This window comes from Micropterus salmoides, unplaced genomic scaffold (assembly GCF_014851395.1).
Source record: "Micropterus salmoides isolate LMB-PRFRI ecotype aquatic unplaced genomic scaffold, ASM1485139v1 Ms_hic_scaffold_23, whole genome shotgun sequence".
Classification (NCBI taxonomy): Eukaryota; Metazoa; Chordata; class Actinopteri; order Centrarchiformes; family Centrarchidae; genus Micropterus; species Micropterus salmoides.
In genome coordinates this window covers 7,125,694-7,144,574 of record NW_024041484.1, presented here as the reverse complement: position 1 = coordinate 7,144,574, position 18,881 = coordinate 7,125,694, and the positions used below count along the sequence as shown (strand labels likewise).

General features: G+C 40.0%; 1 protein-coding gene across 1 annotated transcript in view; it reads left to right on the top strand.

Annotated features, from left to right (window-relative positions):
- Positions 1-17,671, top strand: part of ntf3 (neurotrophin 3) — a 42,115-nt gene extending 24,444 nt beyond the window's left edge. Inside the window, exon 2 of the mRNA XM_038739285.1 lies at positions 12,544-17,671. Coding sequence (XP_038595213.1) covers positions 12,544-13,425 — 882 coding nt within the window. The 3' untranslated portion in view covers positions 13,426-17,671. The remainder of the gene's footprint in view (positions 1-12,543) is intronic.
- The last annotated feature ends 1,210 nt before the right edge of the window (positions 17,672-18,881 follow it).

Genomic DNA, 18,881 nt, shown 5'->3' with positions numbered 1-18,881 from the left:
ATGTTCAGACTGCAGGCCTTACGGCTCAATTCCGATTTTCTTCCCAGATCCAATGAAGTGTAAGAAAGGGAATCTTTGAGCAGATGTAGCAAGGTAGAGAAGAAAGAGAGCCACATGTTTAATTATGGCTTTATGTGGAGCTTTTCCGTCTACAGCATAACAGCTACTCCGATCTGAGTGTCCAGACTCAGGTTGCATTTTAAATGATCGGATTTGGACCACAAATGGAAGTGGCCCAAATCCAAACTGAAAAGATCAGATTCCATGTGACTTGGCCTGTTCACACTGTCATAAAAAGATCAGATCTGGGTCACATATGAGCAAAAAAAATGGATTTGGGTCACATTGGCCTGCAGTCTGAACATAGCCTTAGAGTACCCCTGGGCTGAAAAACTTTGTCTGCTGAGCAGGCTGTGTACAGTGGGTAAATAAGTTTTTTTCCACTGAAAACAGCTTCCTGAAGCTTCCTGCAGCTGCTGAAAATAAGGTTGAAAATGGTGTTGCGAGGTAGAAAACCAAAACAACGAACTAAAAGATGCTGAAATGCAGCAGTAATTTCTTCCTAGCATTGCCCTAGCATTACCATCTTGGCGTATCTCCACTGGTTGGCCCTCTTTCTGCTGCCGTGTTGCCAAACGTCAACCAGGCTGTTTGTTTTATTCCTTTGTGTTAATCAGACAGATGGGATGGTGTCTGTCTTGCGCTAACATGCAACTACTCCGCTGCCAGTAAACAGCATATTTTCATCCTTTTCATTAAATTGTTCAATTATTTCTGCCAATTAGGTTACATTACATATGCCCTGTACTCTCTGTCAGTCACACCTGCAGACACACACACAGGATTAAATGAGGTACCACTCTGCCTTTCAACCTGTAAATGTTAAAAAGGTAAAAAATTGTGCTCAAAAGAATAAGACACTCAATCTCATTCTTTTGAGATACTAAGTAATTATTTCAAGATAAGTAAGTTATTATTTTGTTAACTAATTCTGAGAAATCTCATTATTTTGAGATACAAAGAGATAATTTACTAAGTAATTTTTTGAGAACATTTAATTATGTTGAGACACAAACTCATTATTTTGAAATACTAACTCACTTTTTCTTATTATAATGACTTACAGGATCTCTTTTTCATCACATTGGTAGAAATGGGCTTACATTATGGATGGAATGGATTACTTCGAAAAGAAATATACATTACATTGATAAGATAAAGGAGGATTCATCATACCACCTTACTACAGTAAATGTAAAGGATGATGTTCCAGGTATTAGCAAGTAAAACTCTTACTAGCTATTTCCAAATATTTTTGTCAGTGATCTGATTGCAGTCACATCAAATGATGATGAGGTAGTTTCATGTTTGTTTGAATTACCCTGCAGTTCTGTACTGTACATGCCCAATGCACACAAAAACAACCACTGATATGCACACAAACAAACAAAGGAACAGTGAACACAGGAGCATTGTTTTTGAGGCTCATTGAGGGGTAAGCACACACACACACACACACATTCCTCTTGGTGGGCCACATCGCTCCAAAGTTTCCGCACAGACACACTTCCAGAACAAACCCTGACATGATCTGACTTACATTGCCACAGGCTCCACTGACATTTGCACAGAGGAACAACACAGAAGCACGTGCCCACACAACATGCTTTCTCTTGCTGCACGTATTTGTTGGTGAAGGAGTTGGGATTGATTTGGTGACTTTTTCTTGTGTAGCGCTGAAATGTTTTATTTACAAAACATCAAAAGGCAAAATCTGAAATATAACCCTTAAATCCACTGACTCGTTACGGGTGTGCTGCGGTAGCTGGAGCTAATCGCTGCCATTATAGTCAGTGCGCATCCCAGAAGCGGTGTAGGTACCAGATGTGCTTGGGTGGTCAGATCTGCTTGGGCCTGCGCCTGTCGATGATGACATGCCAGAGTTTGATTGGCTGTATGTCGGTCTGCTTACGGATATAGTTTTAACAGGTCCTCGGATCAACATCGAGACCCCAGAGATGTTAAATAATGTTATTTAAGTAAAATAATGTTATTTAAGTTAAATAATCTTGTTTAATGGCTCTGGGAGAACTTATACATAAATATAATGAAATACAGCTCTACTTATTAAACGGGACTTAACACAGTCTGACATTAGCTGTGTATTAAAGCCATGCTGCCTGCACTACTACTACATTGTTGCTGCTACACATTCAAAGTTAGAAGAAAAGGGGAAAAAGGAGGAAGATTAAAATAAAGAACCAGTTTGCATGACATTGTCTGACTGTGCTGGAAGAGAAATGTATTAATAGCAGTTTTAAATGGCCACAGTTGAAGGTGGGGTAAAAAGCAAATATGGGGCAACCTGAGTTCACAGGATAGGACACTTTCAGACAGTCTCTCAGATTTTGCCAGTTTAAATGCAGTTGAAACGTGCTCATACACCCTACTTGTCTGGTGGCATGATTTATCCCATACCTGTGAATAGATCTCCAAAATAGTACATCATATCATGGTGCCTGACCTACATGTGCACACAACAGAATGTTGGTAGTAACAGAGGCTGAACGATGTCTGTGTGAAAAGCCACAGTCGGCATGCTGGAACCGGTGTGACACACAACATTTATGAGCCAGCCCATCAGCCACCCTTCACATCACAGACAGTGCAGCCTCCCAGTACGTCACTGAGGAAACCCATCTGTGCACCTACTAAGATGCTGCCACAGTGAGGCTGATTATTTACATCAATCCCACAGGAGTTAAAAGCTCAGGTTCTCAGCTTCTACCTGTACCTCCCACAGACTGTATGCAACAAAACTTTTGCAAATGCTACCTCAGGGCAGTACTTCCATCTTATAGATAAGCTCTCTCCCATTTGTTCCTATTTGCTGGGCATTGACATTACATGCATTACAATGCTCAGCAGCTCTGTTTCAACAGAAGCTTGTACCGGATTAACAGCTTCAGTGAGCGTGGAGAGGAGGTGAGATGATGATCTTGGCAATTTACCCAGCTCTATTTTGTATGAAATGGTTAGCACAGGTACTTTGGGCACAGAGAGGTAAATGAGCATGTGCACCGATTGAGGAAGAGCTTAGATAGATAAATAGGTGCACACTCATTCATGTATAAAGTGTTTGCATTAGACTAACTATTTGGGGACATTAAATACTTTGTAGTGGAAATCTTTAATCATTCATGTTTGAAAAAAAGTTGCTTTACTATTGTGGAAAAACTGACCAAATTCTATTGATTCTGAGGAACAATGAGTTTGTGAGGCTTGTTTATCAATTATGTAATGTGATAGAGCTATAGAGAATGATGAAATCCCAAGCAGATAGAGAAAGGAGAGCAGTGGGAAGGAATATGAGCAGATTGCAGTGTGAGATGATGAATGGAAAAAATGTGTGCGTGTGTGTGTGGGGGGGTGTGCAGGGGGCTAGACATTGATCTAATGGGTCTTGAGCCGCCTAAGATGAAGATATGAAGGGAGCACAGGGAGTGAGACAGACATTGCTAACTTGTCTGCAAATATGGGTTCTTCTGAAAGTAAAATCTAATTTTCTCTGTGAACATGTTTACTTCTATATCAGCAGCAAGGATTTGTTTTTATTTGGACATGAAGTCCCCTCAGAGGCCTTCTGTACTCATTTTGATTTGACCTGAAAAGCTTCTGATGAATGTGTTAATGATAACAAAGGTGATGGTGGGTTGGATGCAGTTTTTTTTTCTTTGTGTATGTTTGTGTGTGTGTGTAGCAGGTCATTGAATTCCTCCCAGCCGGGCTGGATTAAAGTTATTGAATGGCCTCTGTAAGGACAATAACTAACTTAACCAAGCTTATACAGAAATTCAGAAACAAGAAGCGTGACGATGATGTATTGATTAGAAAAAGAAAAAGGTAGATGGGAAGCGGACATAAAAAGTGAGAGAAACATGATGCAATTGTACTTTCATTGTCAAAGATTTTACTTTTACTTGACATTCAATTATTTGTAAAAGCTTACAATCACCATGTTTGCTCCGTGTGTTCAAACTGGCAGGACATGTTTTGCATGTGTGGAAAAAGTGCCAAAATATCTAAGTCAACCCAGCTTCTTTCAGGTTTTATTTAAGTACCTGTAGGCTCTTAAAGTAAAGTGTAGTTCAGCCAGACAAGTCTTAGCCCAGGCTGCACTTTTTACGTTGCACATTCACTTACTCTGTTGGTATTCTGTATTCACTAAGTACACAAGTTTTATTTCAGCTTTAGCATAAAGTTATGGTATCAAGTAATGACTTTGGCAGGAGGGTATTAGCTAGTGGCACATCCTTTTTCTAGGATTCTAGGAAATACTACTCCTAAAATGCAGAGAGAACCAGTTCCATCAGATCAAGGCCAATGGCATTACATAGTCCTACAGCTATTTCTATTTGGTGGAATGGAAAGTCCTTTTTTAAAAATTATTACTGATTGCTTGTTGATGTTGATCTGTTTCTTCAACCCCGGATATTTGTTTTATATAATGTATTGTGTATGTAGTTAATCTTAGTGTGCCAAGATTGGCCATAGAGCATGGATTTGCAACCTCTGAGGTGTGTAGTACACTGTATAGTATCTAATACTAGTTTACAATGTGCATCTCTATGGAGGACTGATCCTGAAATAAAGAAATGCTCCATAAATAAATACGCATCATATTAAATGCACAAATTGTTAATATATAAATGTAGACAGTAATTAATTCTTAGTATCTCTTTTAATTAGCTTCTTTATTTATTCATCCTTGTATTAATTACCTTATTTATTTATTGTCCGTTTTAATCTTCAACTTTATTTATTAATTACTTATTAATAATTAATTATATTTTTATATTTATTTCTGCCTGTCCTTTTTACATTTTTCTATGCATTTCTGCCTCATTATGCAAATGAGGAGGGGCTGTGTCTCAAAGGGTGAACCTCTCGCCTATTGGTGGACCAGTCAGACTACAGAGGTTGATTCTATGCACACATCAACAAGCTTGCTCCTCGCACAGTCAGATGGCTTCCTTTAGTGAACTAGGTGTTTAGCAACTCTATTTGAAGACAATACTACCAGCCATGTCTTCCTTCTTTTTCGTGTGCACGCTCTGATAGACAGTGTTTCAGTTTGCACAGACACAGAACTGCGGTAAACGGAGCCTATGTTTGTGAGAAACACACGGTCAGCTAGTAGCAGCAAAATCTGGAGTGCACTCATGATGTCACGTGAAGATCATCACAAAGCAGCCATCAAACTAGATCACGCAATACATTTTCACTAGTTCTACATAAGGATTTATATTAATCCCCCTCCTTTTATCCTTTCCTTCACACCTTTCTACACTCAAAGACCAACACCTATTCCTCCCCGTCCCTCACCACTGCCTGAGGTGAAAGATTATCCAAATGATTCTGACATTTAAAGAAAGGCAACTGGCCCGTTTTTTTGTATATTCTTATGATGTTTGAGTTGACACTTTAATACCTGCTTCATTATGAAGGTATTTTTGTATCTTTTTAATGCAAGCAAAAAAAATGCTTTGAAAGCATATTTATCGCACTGCAATCAAAAATCAAGTTTGTAATTAACAACAAACAGGCCTTTTTTTGTGTCACAAAAAGTTTTACTTGCTAATTTTTCCTCTTTGATTGAAAGTCAAAAAGTTTTCCTTGCGAGTCAGATAGTTTTGCAGGTTATACAGTTTTGTAAGTTGAAAAGTTTTTAATTTTTTTTTGCTTGCATTAAAAAGACACAAAAATACCTTCATACCTCATCAAGCTCTGACCTGTCCTCAGATGTCTGTCTTGGCTTGGGTGTCAGTAAATCAAGGTAGATAAAACACTCCATCTTTAGTCATATGGTGTCTAATCTGCTGTCATAAAATGAGTAAAAATTAAAACAATGCCTCAGGTTTGCATCTGTGCTTTATGTTGATGATGCAGATGGGGGTCAGCAGCTCCAAGTGTAAAAAGTGAAGGAGTTAAAGTGTCTTAGTGAGGGTTGCAACTGTTATGTTGAAGAAGAAGCTTAATCTTAGGGCTGATCTTTTTATTTACCACTCAATTTACGGTCAAAGTCTCGTCTGTGGTCCTTAGCTTTGGATGGTGACTGAGAGGAGAGTAGATACAAGTTCCTGAAATAAGAATCCTTTGTAATATGTGTCTAACACAATACCTGTCTGTCTTCAGTTTTGTTGCATTGTAACGAACAGGAACTGTTTTGAAACTGTCCCTGTTTGTTCAAGGAAGCAGAGACATTTGAGATGTGTCTGCCAGGAACAAAGCTGGTCCTTGTTGTATTTTGTCTATGATGTCCATGTTAACTTACTGATGTGCTTTTTCTGACATGGAGTGGTCTTCTTTTTATCCCTGTTTGTAGTGTGTCCACCACTACTAAAATTTCACACAATCATCATTATATCAATGCGCTACTAATTTTCACTCACACACTATGCTGTTATAAGAGCTGTGTAACTCCGAATCGGGAGGTGGGTAAGCGAGTGTTCGATTGTTCGAGCAGCAGAAAGTGAATGCGAGGGGAGGAAAATATTCTGGCAGTAAATGTTTGTGTCGGTTAGGTGTGTTAGCACTGCTCCATCACCACTCATCACCCTTACAGACTACACTGGTGTAGCCTTCTGCTCTGTCCTGTACAGACTGGTTTATTCCTAAATTTATTTTTCAGGTTTCAGATTAGTCTGAATAAGTGGCTGAGGACGGTGGTTACTGGAGGACCTGAGGTTAGTAAAGCAAATAAGTTATGCAAACTAGTCATTTTAAGCTAATGAGGAGATGTTTCTTTTTGGAAACATGAACAATCGTATGTATAATAATTCTGAGGTCATATTAACAGGGTTTTCCTGCCGTTAAGTCTTAGGGGGTGATGCCCAAACATGCTGTGCCATAAATGTAAAATCACTGGAGAGCATCATAACCAACCAAATTACTTTCCCCTAATCTAATGTTGTAGTTCCTCAAGTAGACTGTTCTTTGGGTGTTGTTTGTTTATTATCTGCTCTAGCTTTTCCAACTATTTGTTGAAGATATGGTGAAAATAATAGCCCAAGATGATGTCAAATTACATATTTAACATTGGAAAACGTGACATTTTCTTGGGGGAGGACACCCCCCTGACCATGATTACCAAAACCACACCAAAACATTAATCTAAAGCTCACATAAAACTAGGGAAAACACTGACATTTGAAGCTATTCTAGTGTGCATCGTGGTGGGGTTTTATATTCACACATACAAAAAATGTTCGCTTCTCCTCCGCTGCTACAATTCCATCCTAGGGAAACACTGTTGGTTATAGGTTGAAGATGGAATTTACCGTTGTACCATCACCAAGGCTGAGTCCTTGCTGCATTCGAGTCCAATCCATGGCCCTTTGCTGCATGTCGTTCCCTCTCTCTCTCTCCCACATTTCCTGTCTCTCAACTGTCCTATCTGAAAAGAAGACACAAAAAGCTCCGAAAATATTTTTAAAAGATAGAATTAACCATTTATAATATTTCATTTGTTGACTGAAGCCATTACAAAATCATCAGGCTACTTACTGATGTTTAGCATTGAACTAAATGCTAACATCCGCATACTAACATACATACAATAACAATGCTGATGTATGGCAAATACTTAGTTTAGGGTGTTAGCATGCTAACATTTGCTAATGAGCGCTAAACACAAAGTACAACTGAGGCTGATGGGAGTGGATAACCATGGATATCTGTACCAAATTTCATTGCAATCCATCAGATAATTGTTGGGATACTACTGTCTGGACCAAAGTGGTGGACCAAGAGGTTTGTTCCAGTACCAGTTATTGCTTGAGTGTCTGAGGCGGACTGTGTGATTTTAAAGAGATATCCATCTTGTTTAATTGTCCCAGTGAAATTTCTTTTTTGCTGTAAAACTGGCAGCAGAAAATGCTAGAAAACATTTAGTCAATCTTCATGTTAAATAAATAGGAGTCACATGGGCCGTTGTGGTGGTGCGGGGCACTAAAGCCCCAGAACCCTGCATTCCAGTTTCACCCAGTTCTGACTATTTTCAGGCCACAGTACCATCTGAATGTCACATGAAAAATATATTTTCCTTGAGCAATTATCCATTTAAGTGTGAAGCACAATTCTCAGAGGCACATGGTGAATTTCTTGTAAATATGCTTATAACAGCTGTGTCGAATCCCTGCTTCTTTGAGGGTAAAAGTCAGTTTAAGGAAAATTTTATGCTAACGGAAGAGATGCTGTCATTAACCTCGCTCTAAAAACAACAGATGGTAATGAGCACCAGCTATGAATTTCTGTCCTGTATACAACTTCAAGGAATCTCTGATGATTTGTAGATGAATGTGAGGAGCAATGCGAGTAGATGAGTTCAACAATTTGAAAGTTTGTGTAGTACCACGTCAACCTTTTTGCCCCATCCAGACTTAGATTGGTGCGGTTCACGAAAAGTGACATTGATGAGCAACTTCATGCACATGCTTGGATAAAATAAAACACCTGATCTTCTCCCTACTCCGTCTCTGCTGGTGGAGAGGGCGGAGAAGAGCACCAACAGCTTGTGAGAAGTGAGTAGTGAATAACGTTGTCATCCACGTTAATGCTGCCCAGACCTGCTGCCTCCAGAAAAAGCAACCTGAATTTGGACATTTTCAGCTGCAAAGTGAATCGAGGCAACAAAAGGCAGACTGAAAGAGCAAACAGAGTCATTATCAATTCTGTGGTCACACATTCAAACATAGTGTGTCTATAAATGGTTTCACCTTGATGCCTTTAAAAAGGGTGGACTTTTAATATCCTGACCATCTGTCGCTTCACACCAATATATTTTATTGCATTTTATCTTTCAGGAGCATTAACATCTGTCGGCCTTGTTCTTTTTTCCTTTCACTCTCTCACACGTACACTTTGACCTTTAATGACTACATTTATTCCTTAACCTTTAACCTTAGCGTAACCAACACCTAATTATAAGCTAAACTCTAAACTCTAAAGCTTTAAACTTGAGTCCTTGTCCTATAATAGCTTCTTGTAGAGGTGAGGACGGGCAAAGTGTCCTCAGTGGGGAGGTGTTTCCTAATTATCCTGTCCTCCTGTGTAGTCATTTGTTCCTACAGTAGACATACAAATATGGGAGAACATGCAGTGCATGCGCACGCAGTCTCATTATCATCCTGCCCACTGAGACAGTTATTGCTCACCCACTGTGCTTCGTTAGCCTCCGCAAGCCTGAATGTCAACATCATAAACGACAGTGAGGGCTTTTATGGCCGTGATTATGGCAGCAGGAGGGAAAATTAATTTGTCTGACTTGATGCAGTTTTCATGGGTGAGGCGCCTGATTTACAGAGAGATTGGCTGTGCTTATTATAGTCCCGCGACAGTCACAGATACTGGATTCTGTTTCACTGTGTGTCAGAGCATTTGATTTATTGATTACTGTTGGGATGTAAAGACATGCCAAAAATGCTTCTGAAAAGAATTGCCTGCCCTTGCTTTAAAAACAAATATATCAGGTTCTTCTGCATTTGTTTTAAACTGTCAATTAGGAGTCCATCAGAGACTTAGGAGTTGCTAAATTGGTGGATTACTCTTTAAACTTGTGTTAATAGGGTTAAAATTATTTCTCTGACACGTGTTATGAATGTATTATGCCAATGAGGGTCCTTGCAAGTGTAAAGGTATGAGTGTGTGTGAGAGTGACTTTCTGTGACTTTCCAATAATCCAAAATACTTCCCTTTGGACAGAAACAGAGAGAAATGAGCTGTTATGACTTAGGAGTAATAAAGGTGTGTGTGTGTGTGTGTGTGTGTGTGTGCGTGTCTTTTCTGATGCCCATGCATCCATCCATCCAACAGCTGTATCATCCTGCCATAACATCGCTGATAGGGACACGTCACCTCTTTTTGTTCTCTGTTTGTCCATTATCCCTCGCTTCTTTTCTCCTCCTCTCTCTGAAAGGCGTTTGACCTTTACCTGTCAATAGAAGGTTTAGTGAACATTTGTGTGTACTTTGGATTTCAACATAAACAACGGCCCGTGAAACATAAAACACACATCACCACCTGCTTATCTGTGGGAATATTATAATTACACTGGGTGACACAGAAGAAAAGTATGCTAATATCTAATTTTGTTCTTTGACTTTATCATAGATGGTCATGACATTTTTCTTAACCTTCCACTCCACCCCTCCCTACCATACTCCCATTTTTGTCTTTTTAGGAGGGGGGGTATGCACCCTCTGAATGCCCTAGGTCTCTTGTTTGTGTTTGTAAGGTTTCATGAGGTTGTGACTATCCTAGAGGTTACAATAGGTCATTTTATACAGTAAGGTCAAGTTTCAAAAATTGTCTCACTACAGAGAAATATTTTCACATGATACCAGTATTTCTAGCTTTAAAACTGAGCTTGCTACAGCCTCTGAAAGCCAATGACGTAGTCGTCATATGAAATGCTGGTGTTCATTACCTAGAACATCAGGATTGGCTGTTATTTTGAGCAAAAAATCTCTGATAAACGCCACTGCACATTACCTACTCATTACCAAACACCAGACACATTGAGTCAGCAGCTAGCTGGTGAACAAAGTGGAGCATTTAGAGCCAGGTATTTCCTTCAGGAGTTGGAGGAGATAAAAAAAAAACAGAGCTAAAGGGAGAGTGAATATTGGACTTGTCAGGTGCCCAAAACTCCAAATCTCCAAATGAATGCTAACGTTGCTCTTTGTCTGCTGGACTTTAAAGATGATGATATGTCAGTGTTTATGGTTTGTCATTTTGTCAGGTTTAGATGTGAAAAGCTGGGCAAAGGAAATGACTGAAAAACACTCCCTTCCCAACAAGTGTCCCGTTAGTGAAACTGTTCGATGGCCAACAGTAGAAGAATGCAGACGCAGTTGGAGGCTGTTAATATATGGAACTTTATGAATGAGGGTTAGTCAGTAGGCTTATCTGAAAGCTAGTAGGTGCTAATAACACTTTCCTGAGGCTTACACCACCAGTACACCCTGACTCTGAGTTGGGAATAAGCATGTGGCGCTGAAACATCTGCTGTTGTCTGCATGCACAGGCATACACAAACATGATGTTATAATATGTGAAGTGCAGATCTACTACACTATCTCTTACAGATGGCCAAGGAGTGACCATCTGTAAAAGACACTCAAACATCAAAACAAACTTAAAAAGCTGAGACAAATTTCAGCTTGAGCAGCTGAGTGTTGAAAAAAAAGTAAATAAATATATATTGTTGAAAACACCGGAGCTTGCAGATGGGTAGGGTCTGGTTTGGTAATATTTTTGGCTTCAGCTGACATGAGAATAGGCATGGCACTGGAGCTGGTGTGAGGACCAAACCCACAAGAGATGAAAATGTGTCTTTGCGGATCAAGGAATTATAGCAAGACATTAGGCATAAAGCCTGAAAGAGAAAAAGTGAACACAGTGTTCATAACAAAGGTGAGAATGTGAATAGTCTCTGGCGATTAGACTCCACCATGACGTCACCATATTTTTAAGGGGGTAGTGAAGCTGTGAGTAGCATGGGATACCCCCATTATGGAGTCTAGACGCTGGTGGAGGCGGAGATGGGATGAAGAGAATGGCTGAGATCTGGATGGATGTGAAGTGGAGCGGGCTTCTGGTGAGCTCAGACCTGGATGCTGGAAGTGATGAACTGGAGTTGGATGGTTGCGATAATTTGGACTGAAATGAAAGCCGACAGCAGCAGAGAGGAGAGATGTAGATTTAAACTCTGACAGCAACAATAAGACTGGCTAACTTAAAGAGTAAACGAATATCCAGTTGATTATGAATAAGCAGGAGAAGAGGGACTGAGAGAGAAATGTGAACGAATGAGAAGAGTCTTCCTGACTGAACCTACTCTAAGCTTCATTACTGTGGAATTACTTAAGAAGTGTCAGGTTTTCACCATGACAACTGATGTAACAAATGTTTTTAAAGAGAGACCGAGACACCTTTTGGTGACATCAACAAAGTGTGTGGATGGCGTGTGTGTGTGAGCCAGGTTTCATTCTGCGCATTTTAAATGCTCGTGTCAAGAGTTTCCATGTATTACTCTGAACAGAATAATGGGTGTTTTACATGGTATGTTGAACATGTAGCAGCACGTTAGTTCCCATAACTGTGTGCTTATACCAAGACACACACATACTGCTGCTGTTACAGCAGTTCACCACAAATTACAGTGGGATAACCAAGTTCAAGCCAAAGGTTCCCACAAAACAACAGAGACTTTCACAACTTTAATCCCCAGAGAAAATTGAGCAGTATGATTTATGATGCAGACTTCTACAATGGATCGCTAAGTGTTTTAAAGTCCCTTAATGTCCTCCATGAGCTGTGTGTCAGAGCCACTCCTGCAGTTTGAACAGTTTGAAAACCTCCAGTGTTGAGGGATTAATGCTTGTGTTAATTGTTACTTAGGAAGAAAAATAAGTTTCTGTAAGGAAGAAAACTGAAAGTAAAGCATGTATCTTAAAACTGTCTCTCTTTCTGTCTTTGCAGATCTTACAGGTGAATCTAGTGATGTCCATCCTGTTGTATGTGATGGTCCTTGTGTACCTCTATGGTATCCAGGCTACCAACATGGACAGCAGTCACCAGGGGGAACAGCAGCAGCAGCAGAGTCCAGACCCTTTAAACTCCCTTATCATCCAGCTGCTTCAGGCTGACCTGACCAGGGGGAAGACCAGGGGGAACCAGAGCCAACAGGGGAGAAGCAGGGACACTGAGCCCCAGGACACACTGCCTCCTCTCCTCGGTGCAAACTTTCCTTTAGAGGAGCAGGGCGATGGGGAGCAGTGGGCGACAGGGGGTCGCAGTGGCGGGAGCAGTGAGGGTATGGTCGACCAGCAGGTGTTGTTGTTGAACTCAGACATTCTCAGGCAGCACAAGAGGTACAACTCACCTCGGGTGCTACTGAGCGACCGGCCTCCACTGCAGCCGCCACCGCTTTACCTCGCGGACGATTTCGTGAGCGGCGGACAGGAAGGCGGGGCCGCGGGGAACAAGACACGGAAGAAGCGTTATGCTGAGCACAAGAGCTACCGTGGGGAATATTCTGTGTGCGACAGCGAGAGCCAGTGGGTGACAGATAAAACCCAAGCAGTGGACACCAGGGGGGATCCTGTCACTGTTCTGGCCAAAATTAAAACCAGTGCCACGCAGGACATCAAACAGTACTTTTATGAGACACGCTGTCGGACCGCCAGGCCCTTCAAAGGTGGCTGCCGGGGCATTGATGACAAGAACTGGAACTCACAGTGCAAGACAACGCAGACATACGTTCGAGCGCTGACACAGGTTCGCAGTTCAGTGGGCTGGAGGTGGATACGCATAGACACTTCGTGCGTTTGTGCATTGTCAAGGAAACGTCATAGGACGTAAACAAAACAATGCAAGCCCTGCTGGGGACTAGCTGTTGGAATTCTACTTCCTGTACAGGATTTTATTTCCTGTTGACAGTGCTCCCCACCACAGGATTATGTGTCATGGTGGTGAAGTGCAACATTCTGCTATAAACTGCTACTGAATGAATTGTGGGTCCATTTACATGATATTTCACATTAATGTGCTGCAAATCCACAAGCCGGTGCAGCACCGCTGTTACAGAAGAACTTATTTGAGAGGGGTTGGGGAGGGAGGGAGTGAGTATGTGAGGGGGAACTGTACATATAAATTATTTAAATTATATAAAATGCATGTAGTTTATACATGTTTATCTATCTATATATGACGTATGAATATATTTGTGTTATTTATTGAAAGAAGTCTTCTTCAAAAGGAAAAAATGTCTATAAAAGGAATGAAACAAGCTATGAACTCATTTTGAGACAATACAATACAGAGCTGGGCTGCAAAGGTGCTTCACAGTAAGACTTTACATGTGCCTTGACCAGTGTGGCTGTAGAGCAGAGAGACAAGACGTAGTGTCTGTCCAATGTTTTGGAGGTGAACCTATAACGCTGCAGGGACCTGTCCTGTCCCTGGAGAAATATGGGGCCCAAATTCCCTTTAATGGGACACATAACTTTGTCAGACGGTACAAGGCAACCTATGACCAAAACACAGATTTGAGATTTGTGACCAAACATATATATATATATTTACACTGCGTTCACAATTGACCATGCTGTTATGTTGTAACACACCCTAAGTTCATTCAGTCCTCTCGGAGACCTATTTGACAAAATAAAAATTTTAATTGATCTTGTGGAATCTGCTGGCAGTGACTGATAGAGACTCAAGAAAATCCAACTGCTTGGTTTTCCTCAGACCACCTTGACTCTGTTCACCACGTTATCATGAGCTGTTTTTGTTTCTTCCTATTAATAAAAGCCTATATTTCTTAAAGTTGGCAGCATTTCATTAACAAATAACCCTTTCAAATTTTGAAAAAATTATATGGTGAAAAAGATTATATACGTAGTAAAAGCTGATACATTTCCTAACAAGGTTATTAGCCAAATAGTACTTGTTGAACAGCAGCAGCCACTGCTCTCACTCTGCTTCTGTCCTGTATAAAATGGAGTGGGGGAATTTACCAGCATCTCGTTGCTATATAGCTGAATCTCTAAAATGTCACTTTGAGAAGAAATTTTGTTTCTGGCTTTGTGACCGTGAGATTTTTTGTTTTTATTAGATTGTACATGTACACTGGAGAGATGGAAATTTCACCAGAACCGTGACAGAACTCCCTCAAGTGGAGTTTTGGGGTTTTCCTACATCAGCTGCTAAATTAATGTAATACTTCAAGTTAAATGATGAAGTCTGTAGATAAAAAATGATATGTGTTCATCATATGATGTTTTGGTATTTTCCGGCAAATTGTTGATAAAAACAAGCATACTCATTATCACCATTCCTTTAAATGAGGATTTTCTGCAGGTGGTGTTTCCCAGTCTTGTGTTCAGGGACTTCCAGGGAGTCCACAGTTGTGCCAGTGAGAGAAACACTGATGGCTGATTGGAGGTCTGATCAATAGTCATTTATTCTGCTATCTGATCAGATATTTTACACTTCACTTATCTCACCAGTGCTCTACAGCACAGAAAGAGAACAAATATATCAGACGTAACTAAATCTTTATCAAATGGGGTCAGTGGTCAAAAGACGTGGAGCTGTACAATGTACAAGATTAGAAGTGACAAAAAGTGTGTTTAGGTGTGTGTGTGAGTCTAGAACAGCGATACTTTAATGTCAGAAAGTGCAGCTTAAACTCTTGGCTACTTCACATCATTTCAATCACATGGCAGACTAGACGGCAAAGATCAATTATCTGCAAGACTAATGCTGAACGGGGGCAGGAAGTATCTAAAGAGCACTTTTATTATCTGATATTAGTTACAGTATTTAGAGTTTGGAAAACCCAGAATGGCAGGTTCAGAGCCAGAACCAAAGGGTAAAGTTCAAGAGCAAACTAGCCTCAGTCATAATGTTATTTATTATTTATTTTGTATACATAAAATCAATCAAGCCTGCAATGTGGAACAAAGAACACATTCTGCCTGAGAAAAGGTTTCAGAAACATCCTAAGTGAAAAAGAAAAATGAATATACAGTTTGGCTCAGAAACAAATCTGATTGCACACCAAGAACCTGCTGCCATGATAAAAAGTCACATCTGTGACAAAATGGTATAATCATCAGAGAGAAAAGCAGGAGATCAGCAAAAACAAAACGACATAAATGTAGAGAGACAGGACGGCAGAGAAAAACAGTGAAACTGAAAAATCTAATTAAGCAAATCCCTAAATGTGCAGTGAGACAGAAAGAGACCACAGGCAATATGACTGACAAACATATCATATGAATCAGTCATTATAAAATTCCTCAGAGGTCACTGCAGTGCACAGACATGTGAGTGTTGAGAGTAAAGGTATGATGTGTATTAAATGGTATGTGAGGAGACACGAAGACTTGGCCAATCAAGATACCGAGACGGTTTCAGTTTATGAGCAATAAATAACAAAGGATTGCTAGTGTGACAGCAACCCATCCTGGGTTAACATGAGCCATGAGGTATCAGTCATAGCAATAATGAGAACTTTTAAGAACAGATTCCACTGAGTTGTTTCAAAATGGACTGATTTTTAGGAATAACATTTTTCAAAAAATGGATGTACAGTGTTTGTTTACAAACACTGCCTGGGTTAGGGGACTGCATTTTTTTCAGACATTTTTTTCTTGTGAGTATTGGCTTGGCATGCAATTGATTGTTTTTCAACGAATATTTGGGTTTTAAAGGAAACATCCACCTTTAAACACACTAACACAATGTTGAAGAGCATTAGTTATTTGTGATTGTTCTTCTACTCATGGACCATTGGCCAAATATGTGACATCATGTCCAGATGTTGCAATGAAAAGTTTGGCGGCAAAAATGTTTCAGTGACCTAAGAGTAAGGGCTTCTTGCAAAAGCTGCAACTGTGCATCAATGGTTAGCAATCCCAATGATTATTTAGACACCCACAGAGCACAAAATAGAGCAGATAACAATACAGCTACAGACTTGATGAGTAATACGTGACTCTCATGACCATTAATTAAATCTACAGCTATATTGATGTTGCCATCGTCTTCTCCATCAACTTTCAGATCTGATTGCAGCAAGTTCAGATATGTTCTCTTAGGGCTGCTGAAAAGCACCCTGAGAAAGTAAGTCAGTAACTGAAGTGGAAGCAGTTGAAGACATTGGAATGTTGGTCAAGTAAAAAAGAAAATTATAACCCCTAATTAGTCCCACTAAGTCCAGAAGCTCATTCATTTAATACTACACCAAGCATTATGAACACCATTATCTTCCCTACAATGACACTACTACACTAGACTACTCGTCATAACCATACTCTTCACACTTCTAACCAAAAACACAGAGTCCTCTTTATGTGTCTTACTCCACATGGGCACATACTATAGATGTGAGTTATTTTACCTTTCTGACCCAGATTGACCCACATGGCAAAGGATTTGGTCACAAATCTTGTAATACCTATGCATCCACAACAGCATCTATAATTTGCAGAGCAGTGCATCTCTCAGTTGAGCTGTAAATGTACCACATGATACTTTACAGTCTATGTAAAGCTCTTATGCAACGTTTATTAATTAAGTGTCTGGTCCAGGCAATTGGTGAAATTTTTTGCAGCTGGATATGAACCAAAGTCAAGCACTGGTTTCAGTCATTCTGACACACTGATTTTCCATATTTACCGATTAAAAACATGCTGGGAGCACTGAATAAGAGTATGATTGGTTTTTTTTGGTTACATTTATTAATTTTAATTTCTGTAGCTTTAACCAAGTGTTTCAGTTGCCTAACTCAAAGGGCTGGGTTATGCTAGAAAATAACTTGTTTGTACGACATGTTGTTTGACCATGTCTGAAATTAAAAGTGTTTGTAGTTGTTTCGATTAGCAAACCTTAGCGGGCAGAGTGAAATGAAGGCTGTCATGAGTCGAGATAATCATTTAGATATAATGACAACAACACACATTTTCAGTCAGTCTTCCCTTCAGGCATTCACAGTGTTTATCTTGGCTGTACACATGAAAAGTGTTGGAGGTATTTGTGAAAAGAACAATAAAAGAGAGCTACAGAGAGAAATTCAAACCTTTTCTCAGTTTTGCAGAATCATCCAATATTGACTCTTGTCTGGTGATAGGGTGGATTCCTATATGCTAGGCAAACTAGAGCAGTAGCACAACATTCTGAAACATTTCTTTTAACTTTTGAAATGGAGCAAGTCTTAATATCGTGGGAAATACGACTGTTTTGGGTGTAGAGACAAGAGTATAGTAGTTACACACTTAAAGAGGTCTTAAGGAAGTGTCAAAAATTAGGTCTACCTTGGCTTTACCTGTTGAATACTGTTTAACTCAAAAGTAGATTATACCCTGACTGTACTTTACTGATTGTACCCAGAACTATATCCATTTGGTACTATAGAACAACAATGTACCAAAAGATACTATACACAACTCACCGGAGCCCAACATGTACTGGTGAAAAATGTACTCCAGAATATAAAAGTGATCTTGCATTTTAATCCAAAAAGTAGCATGATATGGATTACTAGTATGACAATCCACAGCAGGGATGGGTCTCTCTTCTACTCTGCAGCTTTGATGATGATTTACGCTGATGAGACAGTTATATTCTTACAGAAGATTATTGCCTTTTGAAGTTTTTACTTCAGCACATTATGTTGCCAGAAGACCGATGGAAATGATATCAGGCACAAAGCTTGGCTGTGATGTTTGCCAAGTTGGGGCACCCTGCAAACAGTCCAGCTCAGGTCATGAGATCATCCATTGCTGATTATCTCTCACCAAAGCTTGTAACAAAAAGTGACAACACCAATTAGACTTTCCATGATTATCCATTACCCCTCTCTGCCTCCCAGGTACCCCATGATCCTCAGGCGAGAGATGGTTTCTCCCCATTTTTTTCTTCCCACCTAGAGGTATAATGGGACATGCACTCCTTTTGAAGTGTACATGGGTGTTTGAATTGTTATTATTTTTGAGGGAAGTGGTAGGAGGGTTCACTACATTGTGCCGTCTGTAATGACCCAGGGGTTTTACAGAGAGGTAAAGCTGACTTAAGGAGATGTACATACATGCAGAGCTGGGATTTGAGGCAGTAATCTCTTATTCTAAGAGGAGCTTACCACTTCTCAGGCTGCAGAGGAGAGCAGATCAGCAATGCCTTCAATGTGCTGACTGAATGGGTGCTTATAGTGAAAGTGCACTTGATTGTAAAGGGCAAATATCTTTTGATGAAAGAACTTGAACCCTTGGGCATACTGGCATTCTCCAAGAAGACTAAGCAGCAGTATACAT